We start from the raw sequence: 20,348 nt of genomic DNA, 5'->3' as shown, positions 1-20,348 counted from the left end.
AGACACAGAGGCTGGGAGCCATGGTCCCTGGCAGGAGGGAAGCGGGGTTATGCTCTCACTGGATCAGCCCCAGGCTGAAGTTGAGGCTGATGGTCAGGGCTCAGGAAAGGTGACAGAAGGACAGAGGGGTGGAGGGACAGGCTAGACCAGCGTTCAGGGAATCTGCAGAGGATGTGGGACCTGACAGAGGTAGGGGTGTGTGTGTGTGTGTGTGTGTGTGTGTGTGTGTGCGCACGCGCGTGCGCAATTCTCCCAGAGAGTAGATGGTGGGCAAAGGTAAGGATGGGCAGTATCTGTTCAGAGCAGGAAGGGAGGCCCCTGGTTGGGGGGGGGGGGGGGGCGGGGTTGGGGTTGAAGACTTGGGCCAAAGGTGCGGCCTCCCTCAGAAAATGCACTCAGTAGGAGTGAGAAAACTAGTTTTGGGGTCAGCTCCGCTTCTCACCAGGAGGGAAGTTGCCCAGAGACAGGCGCAGAGCAGGGAGGCCAGGGAAGGAGTGATGGCCGGAGGGCCGGGTGAGGGGGTGGGAGGGTGTCTGCCGGCCTTGAGTGACAGTCCGCTAAGAATCTGGGAGCTGAAAGCCCGGAGCCATGGTAGGCTCTTGAGCAGGGGTGGTCCTGGGAGGGTGCTGCGCTGGGCCGCGCTAGGCGCCGGATGTCTGGAGCAGAGTAAGCTGGGAGCGTCAGAGAGCAGTGCTGGCCGCAGGATGATGGGGACCCGCTCCTCCCCCACTCGGGCCGTCGCACTGTCCGGGGAGGGCGGCCGGAGCGGGGCTGGGCCGGGAGCGCGCGCGAGCTCTCCGCGTCGGCCGCCGGGGGGGCGGGGCAGGGCACGTGTCCTTGGGCCACCCCTCGGCCACATGACCCGCCGAGGGCAGGGTCGCAGAGGGACTGGGGGCCGGGGCGCGAGCCCGGGCCGCACAGACCCACAGGCAGCGGGCAAGACTGACAGGCGGCGGGGCAGCCTGGCTGGCCCGGGGCGGAGTCGGCTGCGGGCGGGGACGCGGCGGGGGCGGCGCGGGGAGATCTCTGGGCGATCGCGGCGGCGGCGCGGGGAACCGACGCCCGGGCGCCCCGAGTCGCCAGTATGTGGAGCGGGTAGGTCCGCGCGGGGTCGGGCCGCGGCTGCCTCTGGGGGTGGGACGGTGCGGGGGGGGTTCCCTGCAGTGTGTGCACCCCTACCGGGAGGTGCTCTACGCCCCCATCCCTGCCCGTGCTGTAGCACGAGGACTGGCGAGCCGGTTTGGGGTGGAAGGACATTCGGCATGGAGGGTTCAGGGGGTCTCTCTGGGGGCAGAAATTGTGAAGGGTGGGCTGCTGACCGTCCCGGAGTGACAGCGCCAACTCCTAGCTTGTCCGGAGCGCAAGTGAGATGGGGGCAAGGGGGTGTGCGGCGGAGTGCAAGCCAGAATAAGCCTGGGATAAGCACCTAGAGGAGGGACCCCCAGGCTGAGTGAACCCTTGAAAAGCAGTGCATTTGCGAAAGGGGGGACTGGGTCTCTGCCACATTCGCTTGCAAGTTGGTGAACTTCCATCTGGGGCTCCTGGAACCTGCTGAGCTCAAAGGCGGGTGGGACCTCCCTGCAGCCTGGAGGGGTGCAGCGCAGACTCTGGGCCCTGGACTAGTGGCTCCACTACCCATATCTGTTCCTTGATTCTTAGGGGTGGTCCCAGTCCCTGGGCAACCAGGTGTGGGACCCTTTCCCTGTATGTGCAGAAAAGCTGTGGCCTTCTCATGGAGTTGGGTAAACACTTCTTCCTCCCCATAGCCTGGAAAGACCAGGTCCTGGCGGAGATGTGGCCAGAGTGGGGGTGGGTTGTACTCCTGGAAAGAACGGGGCCAGATGGGTGGTCCCAGGACAGGGCTCCTCCCAGCCACAGCCGGGGAGTGAGGGAAGCCCCACTGGAGAGGCTGGCGGGCTGGAGAGTTCTGATGCAGGCTAGATCCACTTTACTCCATGGCACCTAGCGAAGTTCGGCGTTCGAGCTGAGATGCTAGGGGAGGGCTGGGGAGTCATCCCCAGCAGGGGCTCCTGAGAGAATGGGCTCCTGGTAGGGGTGAGGTGTGGAGACACGTGAGACTCTTAAAGGGAGAGAGTTAAGCAGAGCCTGGATTCTTGTGGAATTGCGCCCTGGGGGAAGGAGACTGAGCTTACGGAGAAGGTGGTTGAGGTGGGTTGGTGACAGCTGGAGAGGTCAGGGAGATCCCACCTGGGGTAAACCGTGCTTGAGGAGCTTCTGGAGGAAGCTCGTGACCCCTTGTGTTGGGTGCGCCCAGGCAAAACACAGCCACCGAGTTGCTGTGTGATCTTGAGAGTATGGCCTCACTGCCCTGAGCCTCAAGGTGAAATGTGTGGGTTGTATGGTGGAGGTAATCCAGGCCCAGAGAGTGTCCTTTCCTGGAGGCGTCCAGGCTGGAGCCAGACAGACAAGTCTGGGAGGTGCCAGTAGACGGATGCTCACTTTAAAGACTGGATCCAAGAGTCCCGGGACCGTTCTGGATGGACCAGGCTGCCAAGCTGACGCCCGCTTGATCCTAAGTGTGGCTTACTTGGATCCCCCAGGGTGTAGCTGGGTGCAGAGCACATAGTAGGTGCTTCATAAATGCAGATGGAAAGCATGAGGGGCAGAACGAGGAGCTGGGCATCTGGGGAGTGAGAGGCAGAGTTTTGGGGTTACCTTGAGCTCTGCCTTTTCATGGCCCCCTTACTTGGATGTTGGAGGCAGGGGCCAAGCTGCCAGCACCCGCTGGGGTCCTGGGGTCCTACGAGCTCATGCAGACCCCAGCAGCAGCTGGGAGGCACGCTGCTCAGGTCACACTTGCCCGGGTAACTGACTGAGCTGCTGTGACACCTCTGGGCAAGTGCATACTTGGGACCCTTCCTTCTAGACTAGGAGGGGTGAGGAGTTGGTGACTCTGGCTAAGCCATTGATGTCTCTGGGGCTTGGTTTCCTTACCTGGAAGACAACAGAGATACGTCTCTTGGGTGACTGCTCTGTTAATGGCCAGGTCATAGTGCCAGTTCACCTTCTTGGCCCTGGACTCAGGGCTGCTCCCCTGGGGTGGGTGGAAGTGGCAGGACTCTACAGGAGCTCAGGTGGACCCTCTTCCTTGGGACTCCTTGAGTGTGGGCCCTGAACTCAGAACCCAGAGGTGGCTCCCCCAAAACAGGACTGCTCCCCTCCCCCTCCCCCACAGTGTCCCCTGTCCATAGTCTTGGGTGCCAAGCCGGCTTCCTGGTGATGGGGTGAGGATGGTGACTGGGGTACTTCTGCTGCTAACACAGTGCTGGGCACTTGAGACTTGGTCATCAGAGCCGAGAGTTTGGGTTCTGGGCTCGTTTTCTGCCACTAAGTGGCCACATGACATTGGTGTAGCCCCTCAGTCTCAGTTTCCCCATCTGACATATGGGGCTAATCATACCTCCCTAGAAAGGGAGGGACAGGCTCTGATAGACGCCCAGGAATGAGAAAGACCACCCCAACCTCCCAGGGATGGGAGACTGTGTCTTTGCTGCAGGCAGGATGCTGGGGAGCTGCAGGGCTACAGATGAGCTGTGAGATCTTGAGAAAGTCACCTAACTGTTCTGGGCCTTGGCTATCGTAAGGAGCTTGGATCTGTGAGGTCCTGCCTTTAAGGAGTAAGTCACAGGGAACTCCAGGCTCTGAAATGGCATCTGAAGTATGGCCTAGGGGCTCCAGGGTCAAGAGCAGGAGAAAGGGGTTTTGCGACCTTCACTGTCACCTCCTCCTGGAAGCCCTCCATGATTTAACTACCTCCCACCTCCCCCTCAACAGATGGAAACGTCTTTCCTGCTGTCCCTAATCAGCACATCTGTCTGTGGCACTCAGTAGAGTCCTGCTTGTCCTAGACTCTCCCCACACGGGATTTGTGCTCAACAGGGTGGGGGAAGGGAAGCAAAATGAATTCAAGTGTGATGAGAAGGGGGCTTGGTGATGTGGCTGCCAGAACCTGTGCACACTGGGTGGGTCTGGGCCGGTGGAGTGCCTGGCACACGATAGGTGCTCACTGCATATGTGTTGGATGTTTGAGGGCTTGGGGTGTCAGATTCTTCTAGGACTAAACAGGCAGATGTGAGGTGTGTGCCATGTGCCCTGCTCTACCTCAGTAGAGGAGGGAGCCCTCCACCCTTTCAGGCCTTGTGCCACCTCCGGTGGAGACACAGGGCTGGATTCCCTCCCTCATCAGGGCTGGGCTGCGCTGGGCTGGGCTGGCAGGCCTGGGGCTATGGCAGGGAGAGGCTTGGCCTGGCCCCCCTGCCTCAGGTGTTCTGACCTCCCTGCTTACCACCCTGAAGCTGTTCCTCACCTCCTCCTCCCTCCTGCTGCCTGTCCTACCAGGCACACACCTGCTTCCCCCTTCCTGGAGCGGTCCAGGCCCACCCTCTCCTATGCTGGGGGTCCCGCTTGGCTCACTTCCCGGCATTCTTCTGGTGCCTCGTATGACCCTGTTCTCCCATTCTTCTGGAACCCTCCCCTCCAGCGCCTCTGATGGCTCGTGTTCAGGTCTCCAGGCTGGCTCTCTGGCCCTCAGCTCCTCTCTCACCCACCCCTCATCCAGGCTCAGGGCTGCAGCTGCTCCCTCTGGGCTGGTGCCTCCCCTCAGCCACCACTTCCCCAGTGCCTCAGCCACGCCCCTTACCTTCCCTGAAAGACCCCCTCCCAGTTCCTCAGTCATGTCATGGGCACTGCTGTTCTCAGTGGGCACTGCTGTTCTCATTCACCTTGGCCTCCGTTTTTCATTATATTAATTACTGCAACTTTTGTTCTGTTCCCCTCTCCAGCCCCTGGTCCTCCCCTGATTTCCTCCCCACCCCCGCCCAAGTCTTTTGTCTCTGTGTGTCCCCTCTGTGTGTCCCCTCCCAGCCCAGAGCCTGCCTGGCTAGAACGGCAGCCTTGGGTGGAACCGTACCACCACCACTCAAACACTATCTCCAACTTCCTCAAACCCCCGTCTGCATCCTGCCTCACTTCTCTGAAACCACCATTCATCCCCTTTCTGCCAGTCCTGACTTTTTTGGGTGACAGTTCACATGATGCACTAGTGCCTGGACTCTGGGTTCAGTTTCCCCACTGCCACTTCCTTGCTGTGTGTTCCAGCCAGGTCGCCATCCCTCTCTGAACCTCGGGTGCCTCGTCGTTCAAACTGGGCTGGCGAGAGCATCTCCCTGTGGCAACATCGCAAGTTGACACACAATGACGTCTGTGGGGATGTGGAGTGGTGGGCTGGCGTGGACGTGAACAGGAGCTTGAGAATCGGATCTGTTTGTGGGTCTGGAGCTGAAGACTTGGCCACTCTGTAGGCTGAGCCTGGCTGGGCTTGCTGGTTGGTTGGGGACCCTACACACGAAACCTTTCCTGGGACCCCTTGGCCTCATTACGAGAGTCACTTGCCTGTCAGCCTCAGTGTCCTCAGGGCTTACTGGACCGCCCATAAGTGTATGAGCGTGATTCTGAACTGGGCCCCTGTGCCATGGCTGTTCCTGAGCTGCGCCCTGGGTCAGAATTCCTGCAGACCAGACCAGCTGTAGTCGCCCTGGAACCCGGGCTTGGTGGCCCCAGGCAGAGGGTGAGGGTCGCAGTCTGCCCTCCCAGCCCTCTCCTTCCCCTGGTTTTCAGTGCTTTCTTCACTGGCTTCCCCGCTGCTTACTTAATGAACCCACTGTGCCTGTTAGCACAGGGGAGGGGTCTTTAACTCAAAGAGGTGACCTGGGCACTGGGGGGCAGAGAAGGGGAGGTTAGGGCAAAAGGACCCCATGGCTGGCTGGTTGGGCTGGGGCTGGGAAAGGGTATCCAGGACGCTACCTGGGTCCATCTGGCCCCGGGAGTGGGCTCCGTTCAGGCCCTCCTGGCCCAGTGGGGTTGCTGGGTGACTGGGGACCGTAGAATCCAGGGTGGGCCTCATTTCGCCATTTTTTCTGCTTGGGGACAAAAGCCCTGCTGGCCCTCCTCGGGGTGGCCTGGGGAGTGAGGATTGAGGTTACTGCTTTCCCCTGCCTTGTGTGTTTCCTGGGGAAGTCACCCAGTGGGGCCTTTCCTGTATGAGCTGCCCTGGGCTCTAGGCCGCAGGGCTGGCTTCGGGATGGGGGATGTTGGCTACCCCCACCTACCTCTGACCTTGACTCTTAGTATCTCCCACCCCCCTACCCGAGCAGACCCCTTCCTAGCCGGCCCTGCTGTGTGTCCTGGACACTGAACTCTGTGTCTGCAGGGAATGGGGTCCGAGAAGGTTTGTGCACAGGGCCGTGGACCTGGACTGGAAGGGGAGGTGCACGGCAGGAGGACTCCAGTGGTAACCCGTGCTCGCCCAAGGAGTGAGCTCCCCAGCCCCCAGGCATTCACACCCGGATTTTCGGGCCTCTGGTCTAGGAGACTGAAGTGTGTGGGAGATAGCAGATGCTGGCTTGGGTGGACCCGAGGGGCCTGGGCTCCCTCCTTCATCTGAACTTTGAGTCACGGGAGCTGGCCTCATAGCCCAGAAGTGTGAGGGGCAGGGTCTGCAGATTTCAGTACAGGGTGGACCCTCCTTCCCTCCAGCTTCTGCACCCCTGGCCCAGGCATTGGGCATTTGGTGACCACAGGGTGGTCCTGCTGTTCCCATGCCTTCTGCCATGAGGATTTGCTCATGGGCTTTTCCACCAGGGACAGGGGGAGGGTGTCACACTCTGTCTCAGGCCTCCCTGGACCACTGTTTCCTCTGGCTGCAAAATAGGGCGCCATCCCCCCAGAAGTAGACCAAAGTGAGCCTGTTAGGAAAATGATGGGGGCCGTCTGGACGCACCCCCAGCCCGTGCCCTTGGGACCCACTGGAGAGTCCTCCACTGTGGCCAGAGGCCCAGACCATACTGGTGGACGAAGCTCAGGCCTCGTGGGAGGGGCTGGCGGCCTTGTTCCCCTAGGCAGGCGGTGTTGGCAATGTCAGGGTGGTCCTTGTTGTGGGGCTAGGTGTCTGAGACCTGGGATCCTGCCCTGTGCCCTGTGCTGTCCCTGAGTCAACCCCTGCCCTTGGCCTGTAGTTCCTGCTCATTCTATTGTAGTGGGCAGTCCCGAGATGGGGTCCCCACCAAGCCTGAGTGACTGTGGCCATTCTCTCAACTGAGGAAGTGGGGCTGGGGCCCAGGCCTCCAGGTTCCCACAGTGGGTACATCCCCAGGGCCTGGGGTTTCAGGTGCAGGACACAAGAGCCTGGGCAGGGATGGTGGAGGTGGTGGAGGTACCTGGCAGATAGCCCACTATTTACCTGGCGCTGTAGCCAGTGACTTCCTCATCGGATTCTCAGTGTGTCCCTGCAGGTTTTAACCGCCATCCCACAGGCGGGGAAGCAGGTTGAAAGAATTTCAGCAACTTTCCCAGGGGCTCGCGTGGACCCCAGGTCAGAGGCTGGCATGGACCCGGCCGTGCCTGACTGGCCTGTGCTCTCAGCCACAGCTCCCCCAGTCCTGGCCTCCCTCCTGGGAGGCAGTTTCTCTGCCTGAGCAGAGGCTGAGAAGCCAGTTTGGGCTGGAATTGGGTCAGATTTTCCTGTCACAGCCAGGGAGGAGCCTCCTGGATGCCCCTGGGCCCAGCGGCCCTTGATCCCAAGGCAGATGCAAAATTCTGTAGCCCACACCCCACCTGCCTGTCCGCTGTGGCTGGAGAGCTTTGGACCTGAACTGAAGACCTGGCCGCCTGTCCCACCAGTGCCACCGACTAGCTGTGTGGCCCTGGGCAAGTCCCATTACCTCTCTGAGCATCCGTCCCTCAACTGTAGAATGGGAACAATACCATGAATGCTGCTGAGAATTTTAAATGAGATAACACGGGCAGAGCACCCTCATGAGTCCCCTGGGTGCAGACCCCAGCCTGGGGCTGCCACAGTACTGCCAGAGACCCTTAAGCTTCAGGGACTGCCCCCCTTCCTGACTAGACCCCCCCCAAGCAAAGTATTAGGAAAGATCCCTGTCCGGCATAAACACTGTTGATGGAGTGGTGGGTGTGTGTTCCCACTTTATTCATCAAAGCCCCACGTCCTAGCAAGGCAGGACCCAGCCCCAGGAACCTTGAGGCCACACTCGGGGCCAGTCCCAGCAGATGGCAGGCTGGGCTGGGCAGCTGGACAGGGCCATGCGGAGGGTCGGGAAATGGGCTCATTGCTGGGGTCCCTGGGTGCCCTCTGTGTTACCTAAGGGCAAACTGAGGCTCCGGGGCCGCTTAGTGACTGTCCCAGGGCCCAGAAGACAGGGAGGTGGGACCGGAGAGACCCTGGCCTTGTGTTACTTCCCGTCCGCCATCCTGAATTTCATGACCCCTTGGCCCTGTCTTTCCTCCCTCCCGTGTGGGCCCCTCTTGGCCCCCTCCCCTCCACTTCCCCACTGCTATCAGCAGCCCAGCCCCCAGCCTCGGCCCAGCCGCTGCAGCTCAGAAGCTGCTGGCTCAGGAGCCGCCAGCTTTTGCTGAGTGAGCGAGTCCAGGGTGCTGTCTTGGCACAAACCGCCACGGCCCAGCCCGCTCCTCCCCTCCCTCCTCAGGGTCTGCTGCGAAGGGGGGCGCGTGGATGGGAGGTGGGCAGCGGCTGGCGGCCCCCACCCCGCACCGCCTCTAGGGTCTTCAGCTTCAGAGGGAAGAGGGTCCTGAGGCCCAGAGAGAGGGGGTGTTTGCCTGAGGTCACAAGGCAGACCAAGCAGAGAGCTGGGACTGCCCCCCTGCATGGTCCAGAGAGCAGGAAGTGGGGCTGCCTTGCCTAGGCTGTTTGCAGAACCTTCCTGCCTCAGCCGGCCCTGCCTGCCCTGGCTAGGCCCTTCCTCTCTGGTCCACCCTAAATGGCGTCGAATTTGCATAAACTATGCATGAGCCATAGCAATGAAGGCAGTTCCCACTTAATCACCTCATGTGCCAAGGTTTTCTGCACATCGCTGATCCACTCAGTGACCCTTGAGGTAGGGCCATTGGGATTGTCCCCATTTTGTACAGGGGGAAACTCGGGCTCTCGACAGGCATGCATTTACAATATCTGCTGGGCAAACAAGCACCTGCTGTGTGCTCAGCACCTCCTGTGGTCCTGGGCTGGAGGGGATGGTTGACAAAGATGAATGAGGCCTGTCCTTGCCCCCAGGAGACCCTGTGCTTGGTCATTCTGCCCTTGTGACGACCCCCGTGATGGCCTATTTTACAGATGGGGAGACTGAGGCCCAGAGTGGCAGGTGCATTGCCCAAGGCTGGTCCCTGGCCTCAGCTCTCTAGCTCTCCAGGCCTCGGGACACCACCCTGTATCTGCTCTTTGCCTCACAGCCAGCCCCACCCGGACGAGGGCCACCCACCGTCCCCTGAAGCTGTCCCAGTCCCCTGGAAGAGTGTGGGCCCCTGCAAAAGCCACAGGGATTCAGGCCTGGTGGAGACCCCTGCTGGGAAGGAAGCCCAAGGCGAGGAGGACCCTGCGGCCACCCGGCTGGACGTGTTGCGTCTGCGCAGCTCTTCCATGGAGATCCGAGAGAAGGGCTCAGAGTTCCTGAAGGAGGAGCTGCACAAAGCCCAGAAGGTGGGCTCTGAGGGCGGGGGGCGGAGTGGGGGGGGCGGTGAGGGGCCGGCCTGAGGGGCCGTGGGCTCTCACCCAACGGCCAGAGACGTCACGTTCCTGTCAAGGCCACCTGCCAGGCCTGTGCTGGGCAGGAGGGCAGCCCAAACGAAGGAGAAACAGTTTTTCTTGTGACTTTTAAACGACTTTTAGAAGTCATGACATCTCTGAAAACCGTTCCCAGGCTCTCACAAACTGACAGTTGGGGTCCAACTTCACGCTCTGAGCTAAATGGAAAAAGCATTCTAATCTGTAAAACACAGAGGAGGCAAGCTCGTGCCCTGAGGCGCACGTAAGGCGGCCCCGGGAGTGGCGCCAGGCCCGGGGCCGCTGCGGGGCTCACAGCGCCCTCCCTCGTGCCCACGCCCGCCCCGCAGGAGCTGAAGCTGAAGGATGCGGAGTGTGAGCGGCTGTGCAGGGTTCGCGGGCAGCTGGAACGGGAGCTGGAGGAGCTGACGGCCAGCCTGTTCGAGGTGCGGGGCGGGGCGGCGGGCAGGGGGCGGGGCAGCTGGGCGTCCGTCCGCGCCTGCCCCTCACGTGGAGCCCGCCGTCTTCCCAGGAAGCCCACAAGATGGTACGAGAAGCCAACATGAAGCAGGCGGCGTCAGAAAAGCAGCTGAAGGAGACGCGGGGCAAGGTGAGGCACGCGCCGGCCCAGACCTCCTGCCCACCTCTGAGCCCTGCGAGCGCCGGCCTCCGCCACCCGATCGGACCCTCGCATGGACTGGGGGGCCAGCAGGGAGGGGCAGAGGCATCCGAGATGGCCCCACTGAAACGTTCCCGCTGGAGTGGGAGCCCAGCTCCCTGGGACTCGAGCTGTGTTTCTGCTGTACCACGGAGACCTTTCTGGGGGCCTTTTCAGGGGCTGGGAGGATCCTGTGGCCATTGTAATTTCTTTTCCTCCGTCCCATACCGCCTTTACAAAGCAGAAACCTCAGGCTGGCTGTGTGAGCCTGGGCAAGTAGCTTTATCCCTTGGAGCTCATTTACCCATCTGTAAAATGGGAGGGCTGGGCTGTTCCTGGCTCCTGGGGGCCCCTCAGTGGGAGACCCAGCCAGCTCCCAGATACGTGTACCTAACAGAGTCCTGGCTCCCAGTATGACCTCAGCCAGGCTGTGTCTCCTCTGAGCCTCAGTTTCCCTATCTTTGGAAAGGGTATCTCAGCCCCCAACCCAGAGGCTGTTCCGAAGATAACGGGTGGAGTTAGGTGCTCAGGGTGGTCTTTCCTGAGCTGGGGTGGCAGGCAGTGGCAGCCGGGGCAGCCTCAGCCCTGGGTTAATATTGACAGCCGTCTCTCCCGGCCAGATCGACATGCTGCAAGCAGAGGTGACAGCCTTGAAGACACTGGTCATCACGTCCACACCAGCCTCTCCTAACCGTGAGCTCCACCCACAGCTGCTCAGCCCCACCAAGGCCGGACCCCGCAAGGGCCACTTGCGTCATAATAGCACCAGCAGCACCCTCTGCCCCGCAGTGTGCACCGCGGTAGGACACGCCCCCAGCCTGGACAAGGAGGGCAAAGAGGTGAGGGGCAGCGGGCAGGCAGTGGTCACAGGAAAGGGAGGCAGTGCCCACTGTCAGCCAGGCAGCGGTGCCCAGTGGGGACCCGCCTGGACCCCGCTGTGTGACGGGGAGTGTGTCCTACCCTCTCTGGGCCTCTGTGTCCTCTGGCTGTGAGGGCTGCCTGAATTCCCTGTGATAGGAGGTGTTGGGCCCTCAGTAGGGTACGTGGGGCACCTGGTCCAGGCGGGACAGTGGCTGTGATGCCCTTGGCCACGGGTCTTTGGGCAAGTGAAGCCGCCTGTCAGCACCTCAGTCTCCTCGCGTAAATGGGGTTTCCTGGGGCCACAGGACGTGGGCATCAGGAGCTCAGCTCAGGGCTGCACCCAGCGGACGCCCCTGAAGGCTGTAGTGGGATTCAGCTTCCTGGAGTCTCTGATGCCAAGGTGGCCCCAGCTCTGCCCTGCCCCAGGCCTCCCGAGCGTCCAGGGAGGAGGTGCAGGCCAGGCCTCTCCATCCCCTCCTGAGCTCTAAGCTTCCGGCTAGACTCTAATAATCTCCTTCCTCTGTCTGTCTCTGTGCACCTGTCTGTCTGTCTGTCCTGCCGGCCCAGCCCGGGCTGCCCCCTCTCCTCTCCCTGCTCCTCTGCGTGATCCCCAGCAAGGCGGTTCACCTCACCTACGAGCCGGCCTGGCAGCTCCCACCTGGGGAGCTGCCCGTGGGCCCCACCTCTGCTACCTCTCTCTCCTTTTCCCGACAGGTAAAGGCTCCGGAGAGGGGCCGCTCCCTCTGCCCCCTCCCAGCCTCTCCCTCTGCATGTGCCCCAGGGCAGCCAGCGAGTTGTGTGTGTTCCTTTCCGTGTGCGCATGCCTGCGTGTGCCGTGCGTCCCGTCAGGTCCCTGTGTGTACCTGCGGGTACCTGCGGTGTCACTCTTCAACTTACCCTCCTCAAGGAGGCAGCGAGGGTCTTCAGAATGAGACCCTGGACCCAAGTCTAATTCTCTAGGCCAAGAAACTGGCAACACACCTCCAACACACTTGGAAGTGAAACTTTTGAGTTCCAAATCTAAATTCTTCTGTGCAAGGGGAAGAGAAGAGTTCTTCTTTGGGACTCGGGTCCCCTGCATGGCTACAGGGGACAGGCCCGCTGGGGCCTGCCCTGCATCCTCCCTGGCTCCCCACCTCCTGGGGCTCTGCCTGTCTCTGCCATGCTGGCCCCCCAGTGCCCTGCCCCCCCCCCCCCGCCCCCCCTCCCCCCCCGGGGGACGCGACCCCGTTTGCAGAGTTCCAAGCCTGGAGGGAATCGCCCACCCTGGACAAGACCTCCCCCTTCCTGGAAAGGGTGTACCGGGAGGACGTGGGCCCCTGCCTGGACTTCACCATGCAGGAGGTGAGGCAGACAGAGGGTGGCCCGCCGGGGGGCCCGGCCCTGCAGCCGGCGGCCAGCCCCTCACCACCTCCCACTCCTCCCTGCTCTACCGCAGCTCTCAGCCCTGGTACGGGCCGCCGTGGAGGACAACACGCTCACCATCGAGCCCGTGGCTTCGCAAACACTGCCCGCGGTGAAGGTGGCCGCTGTTGAGTGTGGCCGTACCAAGTAAGCTTAGCACCCTGCCCCCGGGAAGGGCCCGCATAGCCTTGGGCTGCACCAAGGGGGTGGCCAGGGAGGACTGAGCCTCAGGCCTGCCTGCTGGGTCCTGCAGTGGGACCTGGGGGTGGGCAGGGGCACCTGACCAGAGAGGGACAGTGGCTGCCTCCGCGCAAGGCAAGGAGGCATCTTTGGCAGACATGCTGCCTCTAGTCATGGAGCTGGGGTCTCCTCCTTCCTGGCTGGCCTGACGTGCATCTCTCTCCTACCCCCTCTCTCCCACAGTGGGTTCCGGGCCCCGATTGACACGTAAGTGACGTCATTTTTCACTCCACCTCCTGACAATGACCCGATGGCCCTGGCATCTTGTCCTCCCTGCTTCTCAGCTGGCATTGGGCAGGGCCAGCAGCAGAGCAAAGCTGCCAGCATGGAGCAAGGGCAGGGACTGGGGCCTGCGAGGGAGGCCCCTGGGTGGGAGCCTTGTCACAGAGGGGAACATTTGAGCCGGGTTTTGAAAGATGAATAGCAGTTTGCTGAGCAGGGAAGGACCTTTCAGGCAGAAGCAACAGCATGAGTGGAGGTATGAGAAGCTGGAATATTAATGGAAACACGACTGGATCGGTGGGCGGAGCAGTGGGGTGGGTGGGCATGGGGTTGGGGCTGAGGCCACAGAGGGTGTTTGGGGCCAGAGTGTGAAGGCCTCAAGTGAGGTTTGGGCTTTAACCCACTGAGGCCAGCATTTCACAAATCATCGATTAACGTTCCCTGAAAAGAGGGTTCCCTGGTCCAATCAGAGTCACAGTGAACCTGGAGGCAGCAAAGGCTCTGATAAGTCCTGCAACCAAGGAGCCTATTTAACCTTCCTTTACTCGGGATTCTCCATAACTATTTCCTGGGCAGTAGGGAAGCAGCAGGGAAAGATAATGGGCTAGATGTGGGTTTTTGGAGTAGCCCCTGGCTGTAACATGGAGAAGAAAAGCAGAGATGAGGCAGAAGTCTGGTTGGAAGGAACTGAGGGCATCCGGGCAAAAGGTCCTATTGGCAGAACCTAGCCTGGGGACTTGGTGACCTAAGTGGAGGAGAGAAAAGACTCCTGCTTAGGAGGAAGGGATGACTGGGTCTGAGGGCCCTAGTAAAGTAGGGGGCAGCATTTTTAGGGGCGGCAGAGGGTGGAGCTTTGGTACATCTGGCCTGAGGTTGACCAAGCTCTCCTGCCCAGCAGGGGTGAGGTGAGGGGTTGAGGGATGGGGTCCAGCTTGGTTTAAAGGTCTCCCCCAGGGACTTCTGAGACTGCCCTCCTCCTTGGCCTGCCTCCAGGCTCCTTGGGAAGCTGGGACCAGGGGAAAGGATGCCAGGCCCCACCCTGATGTGTGTTTGCCTCCCCCTCCCTCTGTGCCTTCTCTGGCTGCTGCGTCCTCCCTGGATGAGCTGGGTGGGCAAGCCCCAGCCGTCCCCATGGTCCTGAGGTCTGCTTTTCCCTAGTACATGTGCCCTGAGTGGCCTGGCCTGCGCCTGTCGTCACCGAATCCGGCTTGGGGACTCCGAGAGCCACTACTACATCTCACCGTCCTCCCGGGCCAGAGTGAGTCATCCAATGGGAGTGTTACCTGGCTCCTTAGAGGCTCCCTGGGCTGGGACTCTGAGCCCCAGGCTGCACAACCTACAATCTACAGAGCAGGGCACAGGCTCAGAGAGGTACGAGAATGACTTGGGCCACACAGCCAAGCCGGTGTATTTGTTTGCTGTTGCTGTGTGACAAGTTACCATAAACTTAGTGGTAAACTTCGATTTAGTATCTCACAGACTCCCTGGGTAGGAGTCTGGGCACAGCTTAGCTGGGGCCTCTGCTCAGGGCCTCATGGACTGCAGTCACAGTATCAGCGGCTGCATCCTTTCTGGAGCTCAGGGTCCTCTTCTGAGCTCACATGTTGTTGGCAGAAGTCAGTTCCCTGTGGTTGAAGGACTGAGGTGGCCATTTTCTTGCTTGCCGAAAAGTAATCATGGGAATGACACCCATCAGCTCTGTCGTTTAATATAACCTAATCAAGGGAGTGACACTAGAGTTCCAGGCTCCTGACTCCTGGCTCCGGCCCCAGGCTTTGGAGAAGGTTCTGAGGCTTGTCTGTCACACAAGGCTGACAGTCAGCTGTGGGCTCTGAGGGGCCTCCAGGAATCCCAGCTTCTGCCCTCACCTGCCGAGTGACCCAGGTGAGGGTCAGTGGATCAAGGGGCCTCACTGAGCTGGGATGAGGGTGGGGTGGACCCCTTTCCTCTGTCCCTTCAAAGACAGTGAAGAAGATTGGAAAGAACAAAAGTTTGGAAAACTCTGAAGCTTGGTGCAAAGGTGACGTGGTGTGGAAGGTCCTCTTAGAGGAACCGTCTCCTCCCCTTGACCTACTAGAGGTGCCTGATGGGACTAAAGTGGGCAAATGGCCCATCATCAGGCAGTAGACTGACCAGCACAGTCAGCTTGTCGGGTCCTGACAGCCTCTGCCGGGCAGCCCAGCATGTTGTTCTGGCAAATCCCCCAGCAGCGAGCTGAGCTCCCATTACAGAGGGAGTCTGAGCCTTAGAAAGGAAAGGGGTGCACCCCAGGCCACTCAGCCTAGACCGAAGGTCTCCCCATCCTGGATCCAGTCTCTTAACTGCTGCAGTCTCCACCCCCTGCATCTGTGCCCAGAGCCTTGTTCGGTGGCCATGGGTCACCTCTGTTTTTTTCTGATCCCAACCAGGGGATCTGTGCCAGACGCTCCCATGCCTAGAAAATTACATCTAGAACGTTGTTCTGCCAGGCCTACGTGTCTGCTGTCCTGGGCAGAGCTGGGAAGGCAGAGGGGAAGGGTGTGAAGTTCTCGGATGTGGTCCCCACCCTGATGAGACCAAGGAGTGTGGAATCCATAGGGAGAAGAAAGTTCTGTCCCCAAAGCGCAGCCCTGGGGAGAGAGCCACACTGCTCCCCACCATTCCCTAGTCACGGGCCTCTGGTAGGGCCTACTGGCCACTGAGCAATGCCAGGGCCTGGGACCCAAGCTTCTCCTGCCCATCCCATCCGGCCCTACGCAGCCCCTCCTCAGCCCTCCCAGGCGGCACCTTTGCCACACTGGGTTAGTCCCCTCACCTGGCCTCTCTCACACCTCCCTGCCTTTGCCAGGGCCACCAACCCCCTGCACCCAATTTTGTCCTCCTGGCAAGGGCTCCTGTGTGTTTGAGGGCCCAGCAGGAGCATCGCCCCTCCCTCAGCTTTCTCCACTGCCCAGCCTGTGGCCCCCACACACTTGCTGTCCCTCCCCCAAAGTGCTGGGTATTCAGCATGGGCAGTTGTGGGCACACCTGCCAGCTGCCTTCCACCCTGCTTTAGGTTGGGTACCCTAGAAGCAGAGCCTAAGATGGAGATGGTGTGCAATTCTCAGGAGGCAGAATGGGGGTGGGGGGAAGGACAGGCAAAGGTGAGGCTTCAGCTGGAGTCTGGCTTCAGTCTGATCCACAGGGGCTCTGGAGCCCAGAGTGGGTTCCACCCTGAGGCACGGGCGTGGCCTTTTATACCCAAGATGCCTGTCAGTCATTGGCTAAAGTCTGTGAGGGTATGGGGTGCAGAGGGGCACCAGCAGCCAACATTCTCAGCAGTGGGGAGATGGGGCCCCAGCCTGGGGAAGGGGCCTGGGAAGGGCACTAACAGCGCCCTCTCAAAGGTGTGAGAGTCTTCGTGACAGAGCTCAGGTCTGAGCCAGCTCGGGGTCCCCAGTGCCTGGCGCAGGCCTGGCTGGGAGCAGGCCTCAGGTCAGACTGGGGGCTTCAGGTGGGGATCCAGGGCAGCCAGGTGAGCAGCTTCTGATCCCCTCACCTTTCCTGGCATTACGAATAGCACCTGGCAAGGCCTGGCTGGCCGGGGCCTCCAGTAGCCAGAGCGAGCAGGCCCCTCCGGGGAGCGTGGGTTCTAGGCAGCCTGCCCGGTTTCATCTTTGCAGCTCAGCCACTTAATAAGTGGAGGCTCTGTGGCCTCCGCAGGCGTTGTGGGGTCGTTCTCGGAGCCTCAGCGCTCCCCACGTGTAGACTGGGAATGATGGGCACGTCTGGCGCACCGGATACGCGTACTCGATTATGCTTAGTGGTCGCTATCTGTTTTATTAGGAGCACTAGTGCTGCTGTTGACTGTAACGTTAGAGCCCAGAATTATCTGAGTCTCACAGGACGTGGGTCTTCCCGCTCTGGTCTGCGATACACCCTGGCTTTTTTGGGGGGGGGAGGGGGCAAGTGTGAGGGCCGGGGGGTCACACCCTGCCCCCTCTGCCCACAGATCACGGCCGTGTGCAACTTCTTCACCTACATCCGCTACATCCAGCAAGGCCTGGTGCGGCAGGACGGTGAGCGCCCCCTGGTGGCCGCTGGGGGTGGCGCCCGGGAGGGGAAGGGCGGGGCGGGGCGGGGCGGCCGGGCCAACCCCAGGGCTTTGCTGCACCCCGTCGGAGGAGGACTCTGCGAGAGAGAAGGTCGTAGATTAGCAAAGCGATCCGGAAGCTCCTGTTGCTGAGCCCTGTGGAGAGAGGAAGAGCAGAAGGAGCCTCCTGGGCTCTGCCTTACCGGGAAAACCAGCCTGGTGCCCCCACATACCTGGATCCAGCTGCTTTTTCCCGTTCAGAAACCTCTCCAGCCCCCCGGGCCTGTAGTGACGGCATTCCTGTTACTGGCCTGGCCTACACGATGGGGCCTCCCCTGTGAATCTCCTCCCCTCTCCCGCCGCGTGGACCTCCAAGTGGTGGCTGGACACGGCTCGCCCACCTCCCCCTGTAGACACTCCCCGCCCTTGCCCAACAGGTCCTCTGTCCATCCGTTGTCCCCCTGCCCCCATTCTGCCAGGCCAGGGACAGGCCCTGTGCAGGGTCGCTGGAGAGCCCCGGGAGCAGGGGTTGGAGAGCATTTGCAGTCTGTCCAAGTGTGTGGCAGTGTGTACGTGCGTGTGCGTGTCAGGCTGTGGAGGTGACCGTCACCTCCATGCCTCCCGGGCTGCAAGCCCCCAGAGTGGAACCTCAAAGAGGTCCGGCTACTCACTGAGATCTGTCCTCAGGGACTGGGGAGTCCTAGGGTGCCCACCAGCTGCCCTGCCCAAAGCCGGGGGAGAGGCCAGGCCATCTGCCTGAGGCGACCCTGAGTGGGCACTGAGCTGTCCACCCTCTGTCTGCCTGCAGCGGAGCCCATGTTCTGGGAGATCACAAGGCTGAGGAAGGAGATGTCGCTGGCCAAGCTTGGCTTCTTCCCCCAGGAGGCCTAGGTCATGGCCCAGGCCTGGAGGGGGTCTCTGAGCTGGAGCCAACACCTGCCCCAGGAGAGACAGACAGACAGACGGGGTCCTAGAGCCAGCCCTGAGCCAGAAGCTGACCAGAGGGACGAATGGCCAGGCCGTGGAGGCAGCACTGAGCCGGCAGCAAATGTCCATCCCAGGACAGGACCTCAGGAGGTGACCTCTCCCCCCTCGTAGTACTACAGCCACCAGGAGACTTTCGAGAAAGCACCAAAGACCAAGGAGCTGGGAGCCGTACAAAGGGGCTCAGCCCTTGGGAGGGCACCCCTGGGACAGCCAGCACCCCCTCCCCAGTCCTAGGAGCTGCTGCATGCTGTTGCCTCACTGGCAAGATCTCCAGGGTATCTCCGCACCCCCCCTTTCCTAAGCCCTGGGCACCAGCACCCCCTTGTGGCCATCCCTCACCTCGTTCCCAGGTGGGCCTGCTGTGCCCAAGGGCCAGAGAGCTAGGAGGAGCGGGCGGGGGCGGACGGGGGCCTCGCTGGCTGTCTTCCACTCCATCCTGTATCTGCCTGACAATGGCCCCAAAACATCCTTAAGATGTATCAGGGGCCCTCCTCCCGCCCGCCCGCTCGACCTTCCTCCTTCCCGCCAGCTGAGCCCGATGCTGCAAGGAGCCTTCGCCCCCACCACTGCTGGGAGGATCGGGGCACTTTCCTCCCAAAGTAAAACACAGACAGGCCTCAGGATGCCCGGGCCTGTTTTCAGCTGTGGATGACCGTTCCGACGACGGAGGCTGAGATCGCCCAGCCCGGTACACAGGACTGGGGTGGGGCAGGCAGGACCCGGGCCCCTCCTCCCCCCTCGCAGGCTACTCAGTACCGGGGTCCAACCTGGACACATCCCTCACCACGTCCGATTTCCTCCTCTGAATGGAATGTAACGCGATCTCTATTTAATAAAGGACGGCTTTGTTGATAGAGGCCAGGCAGCCACGCGCCTTCACTCCTGCGCCCTGGGGCTTGGGCCAAGGCTTGGGCATCTGAAGGAATGAAACAAAATCCTTTCCTTGCCCGCCCTCGTGCTTGGGATTAAACCCAAATCCTGAAGGGATTGCTGGAGGGAGCACCAACTGAGTCCTCCCCAGTGTTCCTGGGGCAGTAGGTTATTGGGGGATGAGCCCAGCTCCCTCTCCTGAGAAGTGGTTTGCTGTCAGGAGAACGGGGGCTCTGTCGCTGCCTCACAGGGGATCTTGGGCAGATCCCCTTGCCATCTCCCTGCCAAGTGTCACGAAAGCCTGGAGCTCAGAGTCAGAGCATCAAGGCTGCCTGGTGCCTGCAGGGCAAGGCAGGATTGATTGGTGATGTCTGCCAGCAGCACAGCAAGGCCTGTGGTAGCTGTGGTTTTCCCCGCCCTGGTCAAGGGACAGTAGTCAGAGGTGGAAGAAGGTGGAGTCGCCCGGTCCTCTGAGAACCCAGGGTAGGCCTTGGGAGGTGCCTTGTGGGGCCTGATCCCCTCCCCACAAGTAGGGATGTGGGCCCAGGCCAGTTGGTGTCCTTCCTTGTGGGGGTGGGGCGTAGCAGCTTCTGGGTCAGTATTTACTGGGGCTGGTGATCCCTCGAGGGGACTTCTCTGTTGGCCTGAGACCTTGGGGCCACTCAGCTGGTAGGTCGAGGCCCCCCCACCCTATCACTCTCTCCAGCCAGTAGCCTTTTCCCTCTCGCTCTCCCGCCTCCAAGACTCTCCCTCTCTTCCCAGCCCTCCCCACTACTCCACTAGTGATTTGAATCCCTTCTGTCTCCCCAGCCCCCTCGGATGTTCACCGGTTAGGCCTCCTGTCACAGATGTTCATTCATTCACTCAACAAACGCTGGGCAACTCATATGCCAGACACTTTTCCTGGTGCCGGGGGTACCTCGCTTGAGCTGAGACGCTCACGGGGAGACTGGCAATGAAAACAATGCACGGGTGACATCCACGGTGTCAGATGGAGGAAGGAAAACAAGGAAGGCGATGGAGTATGTCAGGGAAGGGTGTATCCTGCCGCATTATATGGGGTCACCTATGTCCTCTCCTGCATACCAGTCTCTTTCTGTCCTGGGTCAATCCTGGGTCAGCCAGGGGACAAGGGAGGATGAAGGTCTGGGCCCTGGAGCTGCCCGTTCCTGCCCTGAGCTTCTGTGCTCCCGGTCCAGCCACACCCAGCGCCAAGGAGACACCAGGCAACAGTTCAGGCAACCTGGCAGAGAATCCCCACGGCCAGATGTGCTCAGCCTGAGCCTGCCAGGTGAGCAAACAGTAGCTGAGATGCCTGGGGGGTGCCTGTGACCCTTACACTCTGGCGTCAGTACATAATAGCTGAGCACTTACTGTGTCCCGGGGCTCGTTCCACACCCTTTACGTGAACAATTCACTTAATCCTCAGGACAACCCTAGGAGGTACTGTTTTCCTCATT

General features: G+C 61.0%; 1 protein-coding gene across 1 annotated transcript; it reads left to right on the top strand.

The window, feature by feature from the left end:
* The first annotated feature begins 854 nt into the window (after positions 1-854).
* Positions 855-18,867, top strand: RAB3IL1 (RAB3A interacting protein like 1). Its single transcript, XM_027090281.1, has 11 exons — positions 855-1,095; positions 9,286-9,532; positions 9,946-10,041; positions 10,128-10,205; positions 10,874-11,094; positions 12,332-12,458; positions 12,553-12,665; positions 12,942-12,965; positions 14,139-14,238; positions 16,951-17,017; positions 17,840-18,867. The coding sequence occupies exons 1-11, from the start codon at positions 1,085-1,087 to the stop codon at positions 17,920-17,922; spliced, it is 1,167 nt and encodes a 388-aa protein (XP_026946082.1). The 5' UTR covers positions 855-1,084; the 3' UTR covers positions 17,923-18,867.
* Positions 18,868-20,348: the final 1,481 nt, after the last annotated feature.

Source organism: Aethalodelphis obliquidens, unplaced genomic scaffold (assembly GCF_003676395.1).
Source record: "Aethalodelphis obliquidens isolate GAN/ISIS:26980383/991018 unplaced genomic scaffold, ASM367639v1 scaffold69, whole genome shotgun sequence".
NCBI classification, from domain to species: Eukaryota; Metazoa; Chordata; class Mammalia; order Artiodactyla; family Delphinidae; genus Aethalodelphis; species Aethalodelphis obliquidens.
Note: the sequence above shows the minus strand (reverse complement) of the source record. Positions and strands in the feature narration are given on the sequence as shown.